The sequence below is a fragment of the Sminthopsis crassicaudata genome, chromosome 4 (assembly GCF_048593235.1).
Source record: "Sminthopsis crassicaudata isolate SCR6 chromosome 4, ASM4859323v1, whole genome shotgun sequence".
Classification (NCBI taxonomy): Eukaryota; Metazoa; Chordata; class Mammalia; order Dasyuromorphia; family Dasyuridae; genus Sminthopsis; species Sminthopsis crassicaudata.
Genome location: NC_133620.1, coordinates 441230923 through 441253239, shown reverse-complemented (window position 1 = coordinate 441253239; position 22317 = coordinate 441230923). Strand labels below are relative to the sequence as shown.

At 41.0% G+C, this 22317-nt stretch overlaps 2 protein-coding genes and 3 non-coding genes across 5 annotated transcripts; 1 reads left to right on the top strand and 4 right to left on the bottom strand.

Moving 5' to 3' along the window:
- Nucleotides 1-1816: 1816 nt before the first annotated feature.
- On the bottom strand, nucleotides 1817-2234 carry LOC141539913 (histone H4). Its single transcript, XM_074263321.1, has one exon. The coding sequence runs from the start codon at nucleotides 2179-2181 to the stop codon at nucleotides 1870-1872; it is 312 nt and encodes a 103-aa protein (XP_074119422.1). The 5' UTR covers nucleotides 2182-2234; the 3' UTR covers nucleotides 1817-1869.
- Nucleotides 2235-16477: 14243 nt separating this feature from the next.
- LOC141539912 (histone H4) lies at nucleotides 16478-16876 on the bottom strand. The gene has a single exon (XM_074263320.1). The coding sequence runs from the start codon at nucleotides 16834-16836 to the stop codon at nucleotides 16525-16527; it is 312 nt and encodes a 103-aa protein (XP_074119421.1). The 5' UTR covers nucleotides 16837-16876; the 3' UTR covers nucleotides 16478-16524.
- A 2456-nt stretch (nucleotides 16877-19332) lies between these two features.
- Nucleotides 19333-19414, top strand: TRNAS-UGA (transfer RNA serine (anticodon UGA)). The gene has a single exon. It is a non-coding gene; the product is annotated as a tRNA-Ser (tRNA).
- A 742-nt stretch (nucleotides 19415-20156) lies between these two features.
- Nucleotides 20157-20238, bottom strand: TRNAS-GCU (transfer RNA serine (anticodon GCU)). Its single transcript has one exon. It is a non-coding gene; the product is annotated as a tRNA-Ser (tRNA).
- A 176-nt stretch (nucleotides 20239-20414) lies between these two features.
- TRNAQ-UUG (transfer RNA glutamine (anticodon UUG)) lies at nucleotides 20415-20486 on the bottom strand. The gene has a single exon. It is a non-coding gene; the product is annotated as a tRNA-Gln (tRNA).
- Nucleotides 20487-22317: the final 1831 nt, after the last annotated feature.

The following is a 22317-nucleotide window of genomic DNA, read 5'->3' as shown; positions in this document are numbered from 1 at the left end:
GTCAAGGTCAACCTAAGCCAGGAAGTGCATGATATGCCACACCCTTCCCATGACAGGTAAGACCTTTCCCCAGGGGAACAACCTAAGCCAGGCACAGGCCAAGGGGCCATAAAATTCACCATCCAACTCTCTCCACAATTAAAGGAGAAAAAAGGGGGACCTGTGGGGAGCCATTACTATATATGCTTGTGCTTATCCCTACAATAAACGAGACTGGATCAGAAGGCCTGTCTTGTCTCCATTCTTCCTGTCTCCTGTCCCCCGTTCCCTCTTCTCTTCTAGGGTGCACGTTCTTGCCCCGCTGGACGGGACAGATGGTGGATTGCTTCACCTGCCCACTATTTCAGGTTAGCTCAACCACCCTTTGTCTTCAGGCTTTCAAGAACACAGGCAATGTCTTTACAGCTAATCCCTTCTCCTTTCCACAAGCATCTCCATTTCCCAAAGCACAATCAAATAAACTCATTGTTTCTACCAATTTCTGCTCTCTGGTCAGGATTTTTTCCTGTATTACAGTGTAAGCTCATACAAGTAAAGACAGCTGAGAAAAATGTGACATGAGTGAAATAAATAGGCTTTTGTTTTTGGGTTATTTTTGCCTCAAGATTATCTTTCAGAGAATACTGGTTAGTGTTAACTATCATATAGCACTTTAAGGTTTGCAAAGTACTTGTCATGTATTATTTCCTTTGATTCTTACAACGATTTTAGAAGGCAGGCACCTAGTATTCCTATTAAACAGATGGGAGAAACTGAGACAAAGAGAGATTAATTAATTATCACATTTTGTGTGAGACAGCATTTGAACTCAGGACTTCCTAAACACCCACTTCTTGATTCTCTGGCTCCCTATGACTCAATCCAAGCACTTCCTCTTCCGGGGAGTCTTTCCCCAATACTCAAACTGCTAGTTTTTTGCCAAGCAATCTCCCATTTAATTTGTATCTACCTTGTATTTATTAGAAAAGCTATATGTTGTCTCTAAGAATATAATCTCCCTTAACTCATAGATTGAGTTTATTTTTCTGAATATTAATTGTAAATTAATTGGAAAATGTTTTCCACCCTCTTTTGGCCAATTCTTGGCATTTGAATTTTATCTCGAAATCTCCCATAATCCCTAAAACTCGAAATGATCCAGAATAAACTGAATGAAACGAGCCATTTTAAACACACGTACACAAAGACACTAGAATATAATACCTAGACCTTCCTGTTCTCAATACTCACGACGCCCCCAAAGTAAAAGGATCTACGACTCGTTTCTCAGTGTTTGAAAGGCATTTTCCAAAAGCCACTCTTCCCCTGTGTGGTTGCCTTTTTCCACTTAAGGGAGCTTTTAAAATTTCCAGTGGTCCATGGAAGAGCTCGTAATTTAGGACGCAATACATACATTTTAACTTGTCCAAGGTTTGGATGTTAAACATGAAAAATATGCTTCTGATGACAACCTGTCCGGATCATAAGCTGCTTTTCTGATTGGACAAGAGGCTCCGGTATCGAATCGGGAGTACACTTCGATTGGCTTAATCCCCCCCCGCCTCTCAGGATCTGATAAGCTTCTCTGCTTACAGCCTATACATTAAGGGACTCCATTTTGTGCCAATTACACAAACGTGAATGGAGGAATGCTAACTTGCGCAAACGGCTCAGGAGATGATTAAGAGCAAACCTTCTCCCTCAAGGATACTTTGTTGAGCAAACCTTCTCCCTCAAGGATACTTTGTTAACAGCATTAGCAGAATCCTGAATTGCGTAAGAAAAAAAAAAAAAAAGTCACCCGCACTAGCATTTACAGATCTTTTGTTAGACAGTGGAGGGGGGCCCTGAAAAGGGCCTTTGGTTTTCCTAGGCGGTTTTGCGGTTGTTTTAACCACCGAAGCCGTAGAGGGTACGGCCCTGGCGCTTCAGGGCGTAGACCACGTCCATGGCGGTGACCGTCTTCCTCTTGGCGTGCTCGGTGTAGGTGACGGCGTCCCGGATCACGTTCTCCAGGAACACCTTCAACACGCCGCGGGTCTCCTCGTAGATGAGCCCCGAGATGCGCTTGACGCCCCCACGGCGGGCCAGACGACGGATAGCGGGCTTGGTGATGCCCTGAATGTTATCCCGGAGCACCTTCCTGTGCCGCTTGGCACCTCCTTTACCAAGGCCCTTACCTCCCTTACCACGACCAGACATGTTGTTAATAGGTAGCTAGTCCTAGAGAACTGATAGTGCACTCAGGCAAGTCTCCCTTATATATCCAATGAGCCGACCTGTTTGAGAGCTGAAACTGTGGGCGGGGCCATGGGCTTTGAAGTGGTTTCCTGCCCACTATATTCAAGATACGTCATTTAAAGACACATAACTTCTAGAATAGATTCCCCTCCAATTGGAAAACAGACCAACCAACATCTTCTTACCTTGATTTCGGTTCAGAAAAGGAGTGGGGTGGGGGGTGATTAAATCTTTATAGATAAAATTCGCGGGAAGATTGCAAAAAAAAAAAAAAAAAAAAAAAAAAAAGGCAAGATACAAGTAAGAACTAAGTCTTTCATACATACCTTTCCTGAGGAGTTCAGGGCGAAATGGAGCACTAAGATTTACTTGATTTCAACTTTGCACACTAAATCATGAGTTAGATCTGGAAGGGATCCCACAGATTATTTAGTTAAGGTGTTCATATCTTTTGCTGTATCAGCAGTCCCTTTTCCTTGGCAGATGGGCATACCTTTTCAGAACTTTTTTTTAATTTAAAATTTTGAATTCCAAGTTATATTTCTCTCTCTCCTTCCCCTACCTTCCTCCCTGACATAAGCAAATTAAAAAAAAAAAAAAAAAAGATTATACATGTGCACCTATGTAAAACATTTCCATATTATTCGTTTTGTGCAAGAAGACTAGAGAAAAAAATGAAAGAAATAAAATGGAAATACAGTGGTTCAGTCTGTATTTAATCAATATAAGTTTTTTCAATGGGGGTGGATAGTGTACTTCATCTTTAGTCTTTTGAAATTGTCTTGTATTATTTTATTACTGAAAATATCTGTCATTCACAATTTTTCATGGAACAACATTGCTTTAACTGCACAACGTTGTCCTGGTTCTATCCCCTTCACCATGTATTGGCTCATGTAAAATCAGAACGTTTTTAAATGCTTAAAATAGACTGCATAGGATTTCAAAGGTAGTATTAAAATAGTTACTAATGTGCATGTGTGTGTTATATTAACGGTTAAGAATTCCTAATTTTAGTTAGACCCTCTCTTAGCTTATTTTACAGATGAGAAAAATGAGGCCTAGGAGAGGACTCAGATAAATATCATACATAAATTAGATTTGATATAAAATTTCCTTTCTCTGTTAACAATCTGCTTCCCAACACTGATTCCATAGCCACCAAGGTTTATTTAACCATGTACTGTCAACTTTAACCTGCTCACACAAAACCTTTTTAATGTAGTGTGGGTGTGGGTGAACATGACAAAAATAAAAAATGCAAATTGTAATACTTGCTAGTGTTTATTGAATCATGAAATTTTAGGACTCAAAAGGACAAAAAAAGGCAAACTAATCCAATCACCCAACTTGAAAGAATTAGGATCCTTGGATTTGCTCCAAGCCATACAACTGATGAGTAACATCAAGAACTAGAATTCGGGTTTTTCAGATCCCCGAGAGCACTCAGAAAAATCAATAAATTTTAATTCTGGAAAAACTGAGGCAAAATACAAATTAGAGAGTTTTTAATATTTTATTTGGGTTTCTGAGAGGGACAAATAGTCTGGAAGCAGAGCAAATTCCATTCTGACTCCAGAGCTGAATTAGACTTTCATCTCAAAGAATCCAGTATCAAATGTGAGATTCCAATGATTTATATATGGCACTAATTGATCAGAGTAGACAAAGGCAAGGGATGGTGTTTGAAAACAGGGAATTTCCAGGAAGGGACCATCAATTCAGTTCTGACAGGTTGGGGGTAGGACCATAAATTCTGATGAACTGGGAGTGAAGGGGGTAGTCACTAGAAACAGAAAGTCTGGAACTTAGAGATATGTTAGCATGGAATGCCAATGGTCAGGGCTCCCAGCCCTAATTATCTTAGTCCAACTGCTTAGGAAGGAGGGTTGCAACTGGGGGATTGAAGCAGAACAATTCAAGGAACTGAGGCAGAACAATTTAGGGAAACTGAGGCAGAACAATAAAAGGAAACTGTGGCACAACAAAATTATCTCCTTATTACAAAATTCCTTATAATGTCATTTATCAGCAATACATAAATAAGAACAGCTTTAACTTGTCCAAGGTTTGGATGTTAAACATGAAAAATATGCTTCTGATTTTTACCTGAAAACCAACATAAATATAGAGAGATTCTATAATTTGTGGAATCCATCATACTTGTAGGATGCTTTTTTAAAGTTTACAAAGTATTTTTACAAATATAAATTCATATTACCCTCATAGTATCCATGGGAGGTGGGTATTATTCTGCTCCCCTTTTTTCCAGATGAATGAACTGAGGCAAATTAAAGTATGCTCATAAATGTCTCAAGTCATATTAATTCAAATTTCCATGACTTTTGCTCTACAATTCTGTCCACTATTCACAATACAGATGACAGCAAAGTTCTCTTTCTGTTTTATAGTTTTATAGTGTCAATATTAATGGCTAGCACTCTTTTGGGTAGCATATTAATGTTTGCAGAATGATTTAAATCATTGATTTAAATTTCTTTTAATCAATCCTTTGATAGTACCACCCATCCTCCATTTTAAAGATGAGGAAAATGAAGCTCAGAGAAATTATTCACCAATGGTCACAGATCTTAAACTTCAGAGGTGAAAATCAAGTCAGATTTTCCAAGTCACCTCAAGTGCTACAAACAAAGTTGAGGAAACACAACATGTCTGTCTTTGGAAATATAATTCACAAATTGGCTGGAATGTATATTAGTTGGCAGAAAGTAATATGAGATGTTCAGAAAGATATAATATCATAGACTTATATGAGAGCGTGGAGGTCATTTATTCCAAATATATCATTTAGTAGATGAGGAAACAGATCCCACAAGCAGTATCAGAGGCAATATTTGAATCTATCTCATTTCATAATAAAAAATGGGATGTGGGGTAGGGGAAAGGCTTTTCATTATAATGCAATATATTGCAAAAGATTTTATAATTGTCTGTTATTGCCTTGTTAAGGCAAGGCTATTATCAATGGACAATAGCAGGCAGTTGAGATTCATGTGTAGGAAATATTATCCTGTCTGTGGTATGAAAGATGATTTGTGAACAAGGTAGAGAATGACAATAGAAAGATATGTTCATGGGCTTAAAGTCAGCAAAAGAAATAATAAGAATAGCACACCTCAAGTCCAGGGACCTGAGATGGTCTGCTACATCTCCCCATCCCTACTTTGCCACCTTGGGTAGGGTTAAAATGCCATTTGGCAGATCTGGAACTTTACCTTTCCCCAAAACTTCTGCCAATAATCCCTTCCCTTTTCCCCCTCCTTGCTGTATACTGACCATTCTTATCCTGACCTGACCTTAGCAGGAAGGAATACAGAATCTCTGTTCTGTTCTGTTCTTCAGGCCAGCTCCTTAAATTCTGAATGGTCCCCCCTATTCTCCCTTCCTTTCCCTGAGTGGACATGAATGAACAGGGAACTACCATATATAAGCCTGCTGCTAAAATGGTAAGCCACCAAGCCTTACTATCTCAGCTGCACTACACTAGTCTCCCAAGTATTTTCATGTGCCTTCCCAGTGTACCCTAAGGACCCCCTAGTCCTCTAAATGAAGCCTCCTATCTATGTTAATGTGAGCTCTTTGAAAGCAGTGGATTAGCTTAATTAATGGATTATTCTATTTCTAATGTCAGCACTTAATAAAGACATAATGAACACTTAATATGTTTTCCATTTATGCAAAGGAATTAGGCCATCTACATTAATGTCTTCTCATTGTAGAGATAGGACTGACTCATACAAATGGCTCACCCAAAGGATGACCCTTTAAGTAGTTCATCTAGGGTGCCAATGAAGGCCCGTTCTGAGGACCTTGAACTTCGTTTATAAGATCAATCTAGATCTAGAGTCATGTCGTTCAACCCCTTCCTTCTCTTATAGAGCCTGTGTCCCAGAGAATAGTAGCCCATCCAAAGGCACACAGTGGCAGTGGTGCATTTTGGACATGAGTATTCCTCCAAGTTTTTCATTTCACTCTGACTGAAACAAAGTTCTAAAATGACATGGGATTTGCAGGTATATTGTGGCTAGAACTTAGTAACTAATTAGATTGGTAAGAGAGATGAAAGTTGTAAAAATGAAAGACCTGGTGAATATACATGAAATATTTCAAATGAAGTCAAGAGGGAGAGGTCTTGAAATATCCTATTAAATGGTCTCACTCTTTACTATCAATCTCTCCTCTTTCTAACTCATTTTCCACTGAGCTGCCCAGATAGTGTCCCAAAGTACAAATAAGCCTGTTTATATTCTCAAGATCTTTGGTACTTTTGTTGAGGTGTGAGAAATGAGGGTTGAAAGATCCCCTGACAACAATGGGATCCCTGACCGGTAGCAGGCTTTGAGAAAGAGTTCACAAACTCAAATGAATGAGGTGAGATTGGAGGGGGGAAAGAGCTTTCTTAAAAGGCAAAATCCTGTCAGGACTTTTGTGAAGGTTTGGGTTTACAGGCTTTGATTATATTGGAGTTTTTTGGCCCTGAGCTCGGGACCAATCTCCAGATGAATTTGAGACACTAATTTTCAACTCTATAGAGAATAGTGATTATTATGCCCCAGGCCAAGATCTCCAATTGAATTGAATGAAATTACTTCTTTGGGAGTTTCCTCTATGAACAGGAGGGTGGGTTGAGGCCCCTCCAAAGGCTGGAAGGGGTTTCAATTCAGGGACTTTCTAACCCTTCCCCCCCAAAGATCAGGGGGACAATTTATATCACTTTCCTGCTGCCTTTTGAGGAATATAGAATCTCCTCCACTGTTCAGCTGAAGCTTTCCAGTCTGATTCTAGTTTACTTTTCTAGATATTAAATAACATTCCCCTTCACATTCTTTGTGTTCCCACCAACTCAGCCCAATTGAGAAATTCTATATTTTCTTTAGAATCTCGTGGCTGTTGACCAGTTTGTGTTGAATTTAGAATCCTTAGCTTCCTTCAGGGCTTACCTTAGATTTACTACCTTCTATGCCTCTCTTCAAGCCCTTACTGCTGTCTCCTTCCTCAAATTATCTTACATTTATTTTTCTGTGAAAATGTTGCATCCCAAGTAAAGTCTAAATTCCTAAAGGCTAAACTCCATGGTTCATTTTGTCTTTATAATGCCAGGGACTATTTAGCATGCAATCTTTGAATTTTCCAAAAATGCTTAATAAATGAATGAACAAAGAGGGGAATATAGATCCAATCTATTTGGTACACACTGAAGGCTGGGGAGAGTAGTTCATAAAGACAACTTTTAGAGATACTGGAATTTTGTTGATAACCACTCCTAAGGGACAGCTGTGTGGCAGATAGGTGGGACAGTGGAGAGCAACTGGGTGGTGCAGAGTACCAGCCCTGAAATCTGGAGGACCTGAGTTCAAATTTGACTTCAGACACTTAAACACTTCCTAATTGTATGGCCCTGGGCAAGTCATTTAACCCCAATTGTCTAAACAAACAAACACTCCTAAGACTATTTGTGATGTTGTTATTGGAAAAGATTATATGATTCATTAAAAAAAAAAAAAAAAAAAAAGTTCCATAGTGCCTAGCACATTCTGTAGATCTCAAAAACACATTTTCATTTAACAATAATATAAAAAACAGTGCATCTGTTTTAAAAGCTATTTGTGATAATAGGTCAGATCTTATTTTTCTATTTTTACAACAAAAGAAACTAGACTTAGAATGGCTAAGTAAATGAATCATTCAGAGAAGCACAGCTGGCTGATAGCAAAGCTGGCATGCCAATTTTCCATTATGTTATGCTGCCTATGAATAAATAGGTGAATAGACAATAAATAGCTCAATATATACAAATGTCTAGTTTTCTGCTCAAGAGAGTCTGACCCAAGTCTGTTTTGTTTTAGTTTGCCTTTGGGAAATCTAGGTGATTAGTTGACTAGGCTGACACTAGTCTAAATTCAAGTTGGCTCCTCTTCAATAAAAACAACATTTAAAAAAAAGGATTATTCTTTGTTCTTTTTAAGTTTTAAAGAAAATGTTTTCCAACTATAATGCATGTGACCCTTTTAGGGAGGATTTAAAGCAATGGTAAAAATTATTGGATAATTTCAAGAATATTATAAATATATATATATTTCACATATTTTCAAATATATATACATATATATATATATTTTACATTGAATACACAATCAAATTCCAAGTCAACAGAAATGAAACTAACAGAGTGAATTTGCTCAGAGAGACATTGAATATGAGCAGCACTTAATATGGTAGAGCTAAATGAGGTCAAATTTGATGTAGTGCCACAGTTCACTTTTAATGTCCTGACTCAGTTTCCCTAATTCTCCTATTGAGTTCCTCTGCCTCAGGTTATAACCATTCCCTCTTAATGTTTGATAGGATAAAGGTCTTATATCTTAGACCTTAAGCTATATTTATTCCCTCTTAATGTTTGATGGGATAAAGGTCTTTATCCACTTTAGACATCATTACAATATCAGGAGCCTCTCCAGTACCTCCCTCCATTATGTCCTCCTCATCTAGGTTCCTCCCCATATTAGGTCTTCCCCATCCAGGTACCCATTATGTCATTGTTTTTGTTACTCTATTAAAAATCCAATATTCAGGGCTGGATTCTTTGAGACAAGTCTCCTTCAGTCCTGGGATCAACCATGGATCCATTGGTCCCAATAAATCTCTCCATTCAATAAATTCTGTATTTAATACTCTCTAATCTCTGTCTTGCTTAGTTTCTCCAGTATTACACTGAGCTTCATATGTTGGAGATGATGGAAGAGCCTTAAAACGGTCCTTGACCTTTGGGATGAGCCCTGAAACATGGACCTCAGTCCTCTGACATGGACCCATCCTTGGGACAGTTAAAGTGGTTTCATTAAGATCAGCCTAGGACCACTTCCTATTTAGCTGGAACTCAAGTGCCTCATTTAGCTGGAAATCTGGATTTGATATTTCTCTAGAGTAACTCCCACCCTCTTTTGAACTGAAAATTAGTCGCAGACCACTCCTAAGCTCAAGCTTAAGTGGTCTTATTCAATTGGAAATCTAGGCCTGGGGTCAGTGACAACATTGAAGTAATTTCACATATACCTTAGTATCAACCTCCCAGTCCAGGCTCCAAGTAAAAGAGGAAGGAGAAAAGGGAAAATAGAGGGAAGTGAAGAGGGTAGGGTGTTCCTAGTCCTGTGCTTAAATAGAGTCAATGAGGTCACAGACACAAGCCAATCAACAATGAAGTCTACATCCCGAACTTGACCAAGACTTCAGAGGGAGATCTAGGTTCCCACCATGGGTGGAGGTCCCACCCACGAAGGAAGTCCCTAAGTACTCAACTCTTAAGCACATCTGGGGATAAAGACCATTGGTCCACTTACATCTCAATTGTGCTGGCCTGACCTTTCTTGGACCCTTACACAGGCCCTCATCATCTCTCTTCTGGCTCATTCAGCAGCTAGTAATTGATTGCTCTACTGAATCTCTCCTCACTCCTCTCCAATTTGCATTCCTAAAATGAAGCTCTAACTTTATCAGCTCTATAATCTATCCTGGATCTTCTCCAGCCAGCCTGATCTATGTCTGACCATTGCCCCATAACTCTGGAGGAGAAAGTGAGACTGGTGACTTTGCACAGCCTTCTCTCACTTAAATCCTATTTACTTGCAAGTTATGGCATCCTTTCCCTGAGGTCATGGTCTTCTAGGAGAATAGAGAACTAGCTACAATCTATAAACTATAAACTAGAGTGGTTTCCTTTTACCTGCAGGGTCATAAATACAGTTGTCTGGCTTTTAAAATATTTTACAGTAGCCACATCCGGGGATAACTAACGAGGTTTGGAGCCAGTGTTACTTTGTTGAAAGAATTCAGTCAGGAGATCTCCAAACCAAGTAAAGGGCATTTATATAGGATAAAGCACTTAGCAGGCTGTGCTTCTTAAGGGAGGCAGCAGCCTAGCCTAGTTGAGAAGGCAAGCCAGAAAAGACCAAGGATTCAGTACACATGCAATTTCCCAGGAGATTCAGGTTCCCCTGACAAGATGGAAAAGAGAGACACATTAATGTTAATTATATGTTCATGAGTCTCGGGTCATTAAAATGTGATCTAGATCTACACTCAGAGAGAGGACTTTGGGAACTAAGTGTGGTTCACAACATAGCATTCTCACTTTTTTTGTTGTTTGCTTACATGTTATTTTCTTCATAATTTTCTTTTCTGGTTTGATTTGATTTTTCTTGAACAGCAAGATAATTGTATACATATGTATGCATATGTTAGATTTAACATATATTTCTACCATGTTTAACATATATTGGACTTGCCATCTAAAGAAGGAGGGGTGGGAAAAGAGTGGGGAAAAAACTGGAACACAAGGTTTTTCAAGGACTAATGTTGCAGAATTATCTATGTATATGTTTTTAAAAATAAAAAGCTTTAATAAAAAAAAAAGTACTACAGGCAAGAAAGGATTTGTTTTGCTTTTTTTTTTTTTTTCTATTTTCAGAGAAGAGAAGAAATAGAAACATTTAATGTTATTAAAATGAGAAGACAGGGGGAAAAATGTGATCGAGGGTTGATTGTGTATAGACATCATTTCAAAGTGCCTTTTGTGGTTTTGTTGTCAGTATGCTACTTAAATTGTAGGTTATTGGTCAACTCACTTGATTCAATTTTATCACCCAGAACAAAAGATTCCCAAATTCATTTGAAAATAGGAGTGAAAGTCTCATCTTGTGGAGCTGCTTTAGGCTGATAGGGGACATAGAGATGTTCCTGCCTCAGTGGGTCCTTCCTGGGTGGTTGGGAGTGGGAGGAGATGATTTAAATAGAGCATATGTAGAATCCAAAGAGTATAAGGGGAGTCCCTGTGGAGGTGTAGCCATCTTGTTCTATTATCTGAAGTTTATCAGACTCCCCCAGGAAGGACATAAATCTAGAGACAGGATTCAAATATCAGGAGCAAGATGATAAGAATAAGTGTGAAGATACACGAAAGAAGAGTGAGGAACCAGGATCCCCAAGAAAGCTAAATAGTGATATTAAGATAGGAGAGAGAAAGGAATTGGACTGTTAGGCTGTTTCTAAAAGTCTGAGTCCCATAAAGACAATTTGGAGGAGAGTGTCAAAGGCAGGGGCCCCCAACCAATGGCTGGATGCAGGTCAGAGATCAGTTTCCAAACACTGGCCTGTGGCATGGCAAGTTGACCAGTAGGGGAAGTGAAACTACTCTGCCAAGTTCTTAGTGAAAGCTTGGGGGATGTACTTATTGGTTTCCTCAGGATGTCCTAAGGCTCAAAATCTAGTTGGGGAGAGAATATAAGAATGAAGGAGAGGCTAACTCTTTGATAGCCTTTGCAGCCATGAGGCTGCCCATAGGCTCTGTGATTGCCCAGAACTTCTGGGGAATCCCCTACCTGATTGCCTTTACAATATACCACAGCCTTGTTGTTAAGGAGGCTCATGACTTGGAGGATCCTCAAAATCTCTGTACTGTTTGATGGAGGAATTTTTGGTAGTGAGAAAGCCCCTTTAGTCCCATGGGCATGGAACACATGGAAGAATACTTTGAATTAGTGTAGATAGTTAATCTCATTATCTCTTCCCTGTTCTAGAGCTTGGATCCGGGCAATGAGTTCAGCCTTCTACACTGAAATGTCAGTGGCCTGTGGGCATCAATAAGTTCCTGGTGATTAGTGACCGAATAATCCCCTTTCCTGACTTCTGGGTCAATGAGGATGGAGCCACATGTGAACCATTCAGCATCAGCATTTGGTAAAGGGGAGTCTGCAAGGTTGGGTCAGCTAGAAAAGGCAGAATCAAGAATTTCCTCACACTAGTACTTGAGGGGACTTGTAGAAAGATCAGGGAGGATAGCAGTGTAAGGGTGTCCCAAATCTTTTTTTTTATTATTTTATTTTCTCTAAAGGCTTTTTCTTTTTCTTTTCTAATTTTTAAAGTTTTTTTTTTTTTTCAAAACATGCACAGATAATTTTTCATCATTGACCCTTGCATAGCCTTGTGTTTCAGGTTTTCCCCTCCTTCCCTCCACTCCCTCCCTTAGATGGTAAACAATCCAGTACATGTTATACATGTTAAAATATATTAAATCCAATATGTGTAAACATATTTGTACAATTTTCTTTCTGCCCAAGAAAAATCAGATCAAAAAGAAAAGTAAATGAGTAAGAAAACAAAATGCAAGTGAACAACATCGAGTGAAAATGCAATGTTGTGATCCACATTCAGTTCACAGTCCTCTGGGTGCAGATGGCTCTCTTCATCACAAGATCATTGAAATTGGCCTCAATCATCTCATTGTTGGAAAGATTTACATCCATCAGAAGTGATCATCGTATAATCTTGCTATTGCCATGTAAAATGATTTTGCTCATTTCACTCAGCATCATGTGGGTCTCTCCAGGCCTCTCTGAAATCATCCTCCTGATCATTTCTTACAGAACAATAATATTCCATAATATTCCTAGACCACAATTTATTCAACCCTTCTCCAATTGATGGACATCCACTCAGTTTCCAGTTCCTTGCCTCTACAAAGAGGACTGCCACAAACATTTTTGCACATGTGGGTTCCTTTCCTTACTTTAATATCTCTTTAGCATATAATCCCAGTAGAAACATTGCTAGGTCAAAAGATATGCACAGTTTGATAACTTTTTGAGCATAGTTTCAAATTGCTCTCCAGAATAGCTGGATATGTTCACAACTCTACCAACAATGTATCAGTGCCCCAGATTTCCCCACATAAGGGTGTTGTAAATCTTGAGCATGAGACTGGGGGTGTCTAAGAGCAGTATCTAGCACTTAATGAGAAGGCATTGACACTGACACTATCAGGCACTAACAACCACTGATGGCCCTTGGTTTCAAGAATACTCTTAATTTTAACAGATAGCTTTACCAACTGAGTCAAGGTTTTCCCTGCCCAAACCAAGGCCTCTAAGGTCACCAAAGCCCTCCTGGAATCTGGACTTCTAGGAAATACCCTGAAATGATTTCAGAAGCTTCTTAGGTGAAGATAGCCATGGCTGACACTGTCTGGAAGCAGATAATTCACCCAGAAGCCACAGGGCCCAGCTGTTTAGAAAAGCAAGCCCCTGGACTGGGGTCTGGCCTGAGGAATTGGATTAGTACCTTTAGAGTCTGTGGCTGTTTACTGTTAGCAAACAGTGTGAATGGCTTTGAGAGGGATAAAGTAGGGAAGGTGTCTAACCCCTAACCTCACACAAGGGCTTAGAAATAAGAACCAAGTGGAAGATCCAAAGTTTACAACATCCTACAAGGCCCAAGAAGGATGGAAGTTGTCATCTGGTGGTGGGGATGGGGTAGGAAAGGGTATCCTCTTTTCATATTCTAAGTGGCTTCCCTAGTGGGAATACAGAGAAGTATGTTAGTAGAATTGATAGCAATCAATTCCAGATCAAAGGTACTAGACCAGACAGTTATGGGCTATCAGCTTCTTAAGGGAGGATGGGAGTATTACAAGAGGAATAGCATAGTGCAAGGAGGCAATGCTCCAGAAATTTCTCTATGAAGGGCTGGCATTCCACCCTAGCCTGGGGTTTGCAGTGAGAAAAATAATGAGGGTCTTTGAGAACTTTAGCTGGCTTGGCAGGGGTTACATGACTCAAGACCCCTTTGTCCCAGACTGAAGTGTCTACTGAATCCCAAACATTCAAAGGAGAGTGTATGTATGTGGAGGGGTGGGGGTGAAGGGGGCTGGAAACCACCTAACCTAGATACATGGTCAGCCATGAACAAGTTCTGCCATGAGGTCCCCCCCACAACAGAGGCACAGGGCAACTGGGAAGGATTAGAGACTGGCAGGAGAAAGTCTGTTCTTGGTACTGACAAAGGAGGACACTTATGTCCTTCCATTTTCTGGAACCACTGTGGATGCCCATTAGAGGAAGGCCAGAAGGAAAGAGCCCAGAATAGTGAAATAGGACTGAGTAGCTAGCTCCCATATTAATCAGAAGTTTGATTGTTCCCAGAATTCCATCAGTCTGAGTCCTGAGGGTCTTAGATGGCAGGGAGCTGAGGGGCAGCTGCTCCATCATTAGAGTGGGGTACCATTGTGAAGGGGCATTCATGTCTCCAATGGCTTCCTTAGGGGCAGAAGGGGCAGGGGCCAAGAGATGGTTTCTTCATGGGGCAATTCCTTCACCAGTGGTAGAAACATTTCAGAGGTGGCAGGCCAGCTGGACCTTGTGGGCCGAGGGTTGCTGCTAGGAGCTGGGCTTGCAGCTGGGCCAATGGCTGACCTCAGGCCCTGACCCTGCATTCCTTATCCTCATTGTCCCTTTAGAAGAAAAATTGAGAGCATTTTCCATGAGTTCATTCAACAGGCTTTGAGGGCCTTGGTCCAGTTTTTGTAATTTCCTGTGGATAGCAGCAGAAGCTGCTGGGAAACGAAGTTTGTGCTGACTACAGTGGCTCCAGCTGGAGAAAGGCAGGCAGATGAGTGTATCACCAAGGGGGTCCCCTAACTAAGCTCTGGCTGTGGGGCTTTCCTCAGAACCCTGCATAACCTCCTTCTGGCACTGCTCACCTGCTTCTTTAGACTTGTTTTCACCTTTATGAGACAAATGAACATGTAATCCGGATTTGTCCTGTCCTGGTCAGAGCCGTAGTTCCACTCAAGGTCTGTGAAGGGAACAGCCACTGGGTTGGGGAAGGTTGATATAGCACTGGGCAAAGTTCCATGTTCTTTCTCAACAGTGGAGGAGGAAGAGATGAACTTTTATGTTCCCCAGATAAGGTCAAATTGTCAGAAGAGAAAGGGAAACTTTCTATGAATTTGATAGAATCCTATTTTCTCGGTAATCAGAAAAACAGACATGAACTCCGGTTCTTCTTGTCCTGTGTTGTTCAAGGACTTGCTGCATGAGGGAGTACGTAAAGGGTACAGAGGAACAAGGGAGACAAGGGCAGTTGAAGAGACCCATCTAGGAGCTAGATTGTTAGAAGGTGGTGAAGGAGGAGAGAGGTATGTTGGGCGTAAATCAGGAAAGGGAATCAAATATCAAAAACTCAAAGGGAATAAATCACAGGGGAACTGAGGAAGTTGAAAAGGATCATGAGCAAGGTGGCTATGTGCCGACAGCATGACAACCAGCGGGGCAGACAGATGGACTGCGGAGCCCTGCTCCATGGAAGAGATAACAGATGTGAGGAGTCCTTCAGATTGCACCCTGGGCATGCAGGACATGGGAATCAGTGTAGATATTGACACACTTGCTTACCTTTGCTTAGGGATAAGGAACGGGTCAAAGGTACTTAGTTCACCTCCCCCTGAGCAGAAGTGGAAGGTGCAAATCGGTCGGACTCCATGACTCGAGTACAGAACTCCATCTGAACTGAACTGGAGCCATCTGAACTAGACCACATCGGGGTTTTCGAGGGGAAAATCGCATAGATCGGGGCTGCTTTAATAACCCAGTTATCTCAGCAGTCATGAACAATTTCGGGGAACGCTGCTGGGAAGTGGGTGGCAGGGTTTAGGGCACAGCAAATGTTTAAGGTGAGAGCAGGGCTTCACACCTCCTGAGGTTTGTGGAGAAGCCGGGGAGCCGAGGGGGGGAGGGTAACCTTTGAAGTGTCCTTTCTTGGTCAGTCAGATCTGCACCGGTTGCCCAAAAGCCTGCGGGTCACCAGAGAACTGACCCACAGGTTTGGCCCAGAGCGAGCAGGGATGCAAGCTGTGGCGGTTGCTCAGATCAGATTCCCTCCAGAATACTAATTGATGGGGTACAAAAGCCTCTCAGAATCCTCCCTCCTCCGGGAGCACAGGGTTCTGTGGGGGAGAAGACATAAGATTATCCACAGCACAGTCTGTGAGAACTAGTTTGGATGATGAGACGCTGAAAATTACCACCGCCTTCCCCCTGGGACTGCTGGATGCTCCGGCGATAAAGGAAGACTTACTTTCAATTGTAGATTGTCCCTAGTCGGACGGGCCAAAGGGGTGGAAAATGGCTGGTGAAAAAAGGCGCCAAGCCCGATCCCAGAAGACATAAGGACCGCGTTCAGAGGACCTAGAACTTGGTTAGTTAAATCATTTCCCCACCAGAGAATTTACCCACGTCCTATCCCGGCCCTAACCCTGCTGAAATAACCCCGAGATGGCCAGGAGGTCTGTGGTTACTTGCCTAAAAGGAAAGGTTACAATAAAGATAGAAATTTACAAAGCTTTGTTTGTAGAAAAATCGACTCCTAAAGGTTGCAAACATGTTACTGCCCTTCTAAAGTGAGAAGGTTGGGGGGCCCTAAAAAGGGCCTTTATTTTGTGAAAGGTGTAAGAGTTTAGCCGCCGAAGCCGTAGAGGGTCCGGCCCTGGCGCTTCAGGGCGTAGACCACATCCATGGCGGTGACCGTCTTCCTCTTGGCGTGCTCGGTGTAGGTGACGGCGTCCCGGATAACGTTCTCCAGAAACACCTTCAGCACGCCGCGGGTCTCCTCGTAGATGAGCCCCGAGATACGCTTGACGCCCCCACGGCGGGCTAGACGGCGGATAGCGGGCTTGGTGATGCCCTGAATGTTATCCCGGAGCACCTTCCTGTGCCGTTTGGCACCTCCCTTGCCAAGGCCTTTGCCTCCCTTTCCACGACCAGACATGTTTGATCAGACCGCTGCAGCAGACTGTGGAAGCAAGCAGCCTGCACACGCTTATATACGCACGGAGCCGACCTGTTTGGGAACTGAAAGCGCGCGGGCGGGAACTAGATAGAAACTAGATCTCTTTCCGGGTCTCTTCTGGCTCTGGCACAACGGATGTACAAAGCTAAGCTGGCTTAGCTAAGGTGTGTATCCCATCATGGCGAACTCGTCCCCCCTTTTTTCGGGGGAGGGGGAGTTAGGCAAGGCATTTTCAGAGCTCGATTGCAGGAAAAGTTCTATTATTCTTTATTTTGCTTGTGGTGCTTCGGGCAAAACCTCCAAAAGACCAGCAGCGAACTAGAAACCAAACCAAAATGCTTCTAGTATTTACTTTGCTCAGACTTTAATATACACACATACCCTGTTGGGGAGGGAAAGGAGCGTATTAAGACGCTGAATATCTAGATTATTATTAATCATCTTTCTATTAGGTGGGACACTCAAAGTAGGATTCACATGGGCATATAAGACGCAGCACTTCCTTTCTCTTTTCAAGCGTTTGTGCAGAAATAGGAAGATTGTTGGACTCAGGTTCGGTCCCAAATTAGAGCCAAGTTTCGATTGTCTTCCTTCGGGTGGGGGTAAGAGACTCAGGATCGGGGGCTACAGCAGGAAGATTTCTTCTAGGAAAAACAGATCTCTGAAAAAGCGAAGGGAAAAATGACTGCCACATTTGTGAAAATGAGACAACCAATTGCAGGAATAAAAAAAAGACATGCGACGTCGTCAGCAGAGTGGCGCAGCGGAAGCGTGCTGGGCCCATAACCCAGAGGTCGATGGATCGAAACCATCCTCTGCTAGGGGTGACATGAAGCTTTTGTTTACAAATTCAAAATTGTTTTTAATTTTACATTTAAAAAATACAAATATTGTTTAAATATAATATAGGAAGGAAAAAACCAAAAAGAAAAGCAATTCGAAGGAAGTTTAACATTAATCAATAAAAAAGTGTGGACCTTCATTTCCTTGAAAAGGATCCAAAAATATCCCAGGCATTTCGAGATAGAAAAATGCTAGAATCTGAGTGCAGGTGGAGGCTTTCCTTTGTTCCTTTGATGTGTGTTTTGGCCAGTGTCAGGATTTGTTTTCTTTGACTATGTTATATCTTTGTTACAGGTTTTGGTTTTCTTCCTTTCTCTATAAAGATCGGGGTTAGGGGATGGGAAGGGAGGTGAAAGAATTAAACCTTGAAGCAAAATAAAATTGCATTTAAAAAAAGTAAAATATCATCTTTTTATAACTTACTCTTGTACTTATAAATTTTAATTATCAATACTGTTAACTGATGTGTCTACAATTCTTATTTTGCAGGTAATTAAGATGATTAGTGAAACAGAAAAGATGAAATGAAGAAAAATTGAGAGTATAAAGTCCCAGAAAAAGTGGGTTGACCTTGGAGAAAGAAAGAAATCTTATTAAGACTAGATTACAGATTATTGTATTTTTGCCTTGCTCCAGTGGTAATGGGCAATAAGTGGGCCTCTGAGCTCAAGCAAAAAGTAATTAGATGTAACTTAGAGAAGGTTTTTGGAACCAAATTTATGTTTCCGTATTTTTTTTTAGAAATCACAAATTTCTCAAGATAATGTTGGACTGTGAGAAGGGCGAGAGAATACCTCAAACAAGAAGTTTTATGTTCATGCTTACATTCATTCGTTATCAGTTTGTTTATTAATAAATTGGTATGTATTGCACACACTTGTGTTAGACCCAAAGAAATTGCAAGGAATGAATGATACATCTTGCCCCTCATGAAACTTTTACTCCAGTGGGCCTTGAATCCTAGGTATTTAGAATCCATCCACTTCTCCTTTCTGGACTTCAGAAAGGCCCCAAGACCTCAGGGACAAAAAGAAACTTTTTATTGGGTTCACTCTACAGATTTGTAAAGGTACAACTAGTTCTCTTCTAGAGCACTTTTGTAAAGTACCGGTGGACTGAGGAAGATCATTCCCCTTCACTGAACCGATTTAAAAAAAAAAAAAAAAAAAAAAAGCCTTTCAGAAACTAGCAGTTAGTTTAAGGTTTGTCATCACTCTTCTACTCAGGACCCCAAAACGATCACACCTATTTTTTTACAAAACGGCACTGACTCTACACACACACACATGCACATACATGCATTCATGCTTACACACATCTTCAGATCAATATGCATGTGTGCATACATACATATACATGCATGCATACATATTTGTTAGCAAAACTAAACTAGGCTTTTCGAATTCACTTTATCATACAGCCATGCCTATCTTGCTAAAACAGCTTTTATTAAAACTTTAGAATAATCCGATCAAGCATTCGGTTCTTCACTCATGGTTTTACTTAAATACATACATGTTAGATTTCTGTTACGTCTACATTTATTGAAATTCACTTGCAAATAAAATTCTGGACTGGAACAGGAAAGAAAATGAAGAAATGAAAGATTCATGAGATAAGTAGAAGCACATAGTAGTCGTGGCCGAGTGGTTAAGGCGATGGACTTGAAATCCATTGGGGTTTCCCCGCGCAGGTTCGAATCCTGCCGACTACGAGGTGTCGTTTTGGGTACAACGTCAAGAAAAGGGTGAGCTTCAGGGACTGTATCACCTTGATTCTATTAACGTCAGATACATGCAGTTTCTTTCTCTGCAAAAAGAACGAGCTAACAATGGCTTCTGATTCTATTTCTGAAATGGGGGATCTATTTTTAATTTCGCCACGGCTTCACAGTTCCTTTGCTATAAAATAAGGAAGTAATCAAATTAAGGATTACAGGAGAGGGGAATAGAAGAAATGGGTTTTGAACAGAGAATGGACACATTTTTTAGAGATAAAAGGGAGCGCCGAACAGTCTGAAGTCAGAAAACCCCAGTGCAAATTCTGGGAATGTAAAGAAACCGTAAATTTTGGTTCCTTAAAAACAGGCATTCAAGCTTTTCTAACTGCATCTTTGTATCTCCTCCAGCTCCAACAGTTAAATTAGGCTTAATAAAATGTGTACATGGATGTTTCACAGATGGACTTTAGGCAAAATAAATGTGACCGAGAGGCTGATGAGGCAGGTAACTGGTCATTACTGAATAAAAAGTCTAGTTTGTTCCACTAGAAGTGGACAGAGAAATAAATAAAAGCCAGAGTGTACTTCTTAGCTAGTAATTCGGGGGTTTTAGGAAATCACTCTTGGGTGAAGCTGTGACAAACAGCCAAGCGACAACGAATTTGTAAGTGCGTAACAACCAATTTTTCGCCGAGACAAAGGATTAAAAACCACGGTTTTAGCAAGCAAGAGAATGCGACGAGGATGGGATTCGAACCCACGCGTGCAGAGCACAATGGATTAGCAGTCCATCGCCTTAACCACTCGGCCACCTCGTCTATTTACTTAAGAGTTCGGATTAGTTTCTATAGTAGGGAAGAGTCTTTCTTTAAAGGCGCACAAGAAGTCAGTGATTTTCTACATATTTCTTTGGTTTGTTAGGAAAATTCTATGAAACACGTTCTACAAAAGCCTTAAACTCGAAAAAGTAAATCAGAAATGGAAAATTTTCTGCAGGTCCCACCGAGATTCGAACTCAGATCGCTGGATTCAAAGTCCAGAGTGCTAACCATTACACCATGGGGCCTCACAACGAGAGCTCATTCGCGAAATTGATCCTTATTTGACGTAGCCAATCTTTTTCTTCTATAGTTATGATTCTTGTGCTACTTTTATGGTCTCATAAACCACAGCTGCACTTCAACCCTTAAATGCAGGGGGCGGGGCGGGCTGTGGAAGCCCAAGCTCTCACAACCCTTACCAACACGACCCCGAGAAGAAAACAAAGCAAGCCCGAAGCACGAGTCACAAAATATCCCTAAAAAACTCTATCCCTTAAAATTCTCCAAACCCGCATTCGCCCACCGCGGAGCACCCAAGCTGTAAACAGCCAGGGCTGACCAGAACCCGGAGGCTCCGATTCCCATAATACTCAGCACCGGGTGAGAGGGGGAGTGACTGCGGAAACTGCGCCTGCGTCTGTGCCGAGCAGTGATTGGCTCGCGGAGATTTTTCTATTTTTCCCGTCCTCCCGGAAGTGGAGGTAAAACTGTTTCTTGGAGGGAGGTTGTGTTAAAAAAAAAACTGACTGCATTGATCAGTTATTGTTCCTATCTTCCTTTGATATTTTATACACATTTGAGGGGAGTGGGACACTTCTTTTTGTGAAATCAGAGAACCACCCATTTGTTCTTTTTTCTGGGAAAGATCCACCAGTTAGAAATCCGATTACCTAATGTTATAGTTTTCTTTTAATTAATTGGCAATATTTGTCATTGTTTTTAAGGTACAAAAAGTATTTGGGATCCAGGCCTACACTAAGGAAGTCTAGTCCCAGCTTATTGAACATTTACCATGTGTTGCTTAATAAACCCAAATGCTCCAGAGACTGAACCTTTTGTTCCCTCAGTCATTTCACCTTTCACCCAGCACAAGACATTTTAAATGCACTGACAAAGGAAACCCTATACTTACCCAAGTGGATTGGGAGGTGGAGGGTGACCAATTTTTCCCATCTCTGAGAAGTACTAAAAAAAATGCTTTAGTCCTTTCAGAATGGGAATAAAATAATACACACACAAGTCTTTGCTTTGCTTTAATTTAGTAACACGTCTTGTATTGGGGATGTGTCACATGCGTTGTCCTCTTGAGAAAGGGAATTCATTTCAAGGTCCTAGTTGGTCTTCCTGTATCCTGGTGGGTTAATTTACATGCAAATGACCAGAATCCCTTTTTACTAAGTGATTTATTTGAATTATTGTTTGTTCCCTATTATATTAGGGAGGAATTAAACAGGGACCAGTACCAGTTCATCTCCGACCCTGCTCCATTTGTCACGGTTTTTACGGAGAAGAGCCACTTTCCTGATAACCCCAGTTTCCAAGTATGAGGCCTCATCATTTGAAGCTTTGGGCATGGGGATAAGGTTGGGGAGGGAAGGGAAATAAAAATGATAAATAAGTGTCGGGAACTCAATAAAAAAAACAAAACAAAAAATAGACTGATGTGCCACAAACATATCCAGAGGGGGCATACACAGAATTTAAACGGATAGTATTTAACAAGGATATCACTTTCTGGCTCCACTAGAGTAGATGAATTACAAGTTGGCAAGTAAAAGGGATAATTTGTAGAGTGACAGAATATACCAGGATGGAGGTTTTGAGGTAGGATGTTTCCCAGTGTATTTTCTGTAGTAATGTTTTTTCGCTAGCACAATGGAATTAGGGTACCAGTAACTGCAGTTTTTGGTGTATATACCTATTAGTACCATTGACTGTGTACAATTATCCGACATGTGGGTGCAATTTGGGGTGGTATATGTGGTAATGATGCTGTTCTAGTGGTAGTGCAGAATTGTGAGAATCCCCTTCTTTGGTCAGAGGTGCAGGTCCAACGTGAAAAGAATTCACAAACGC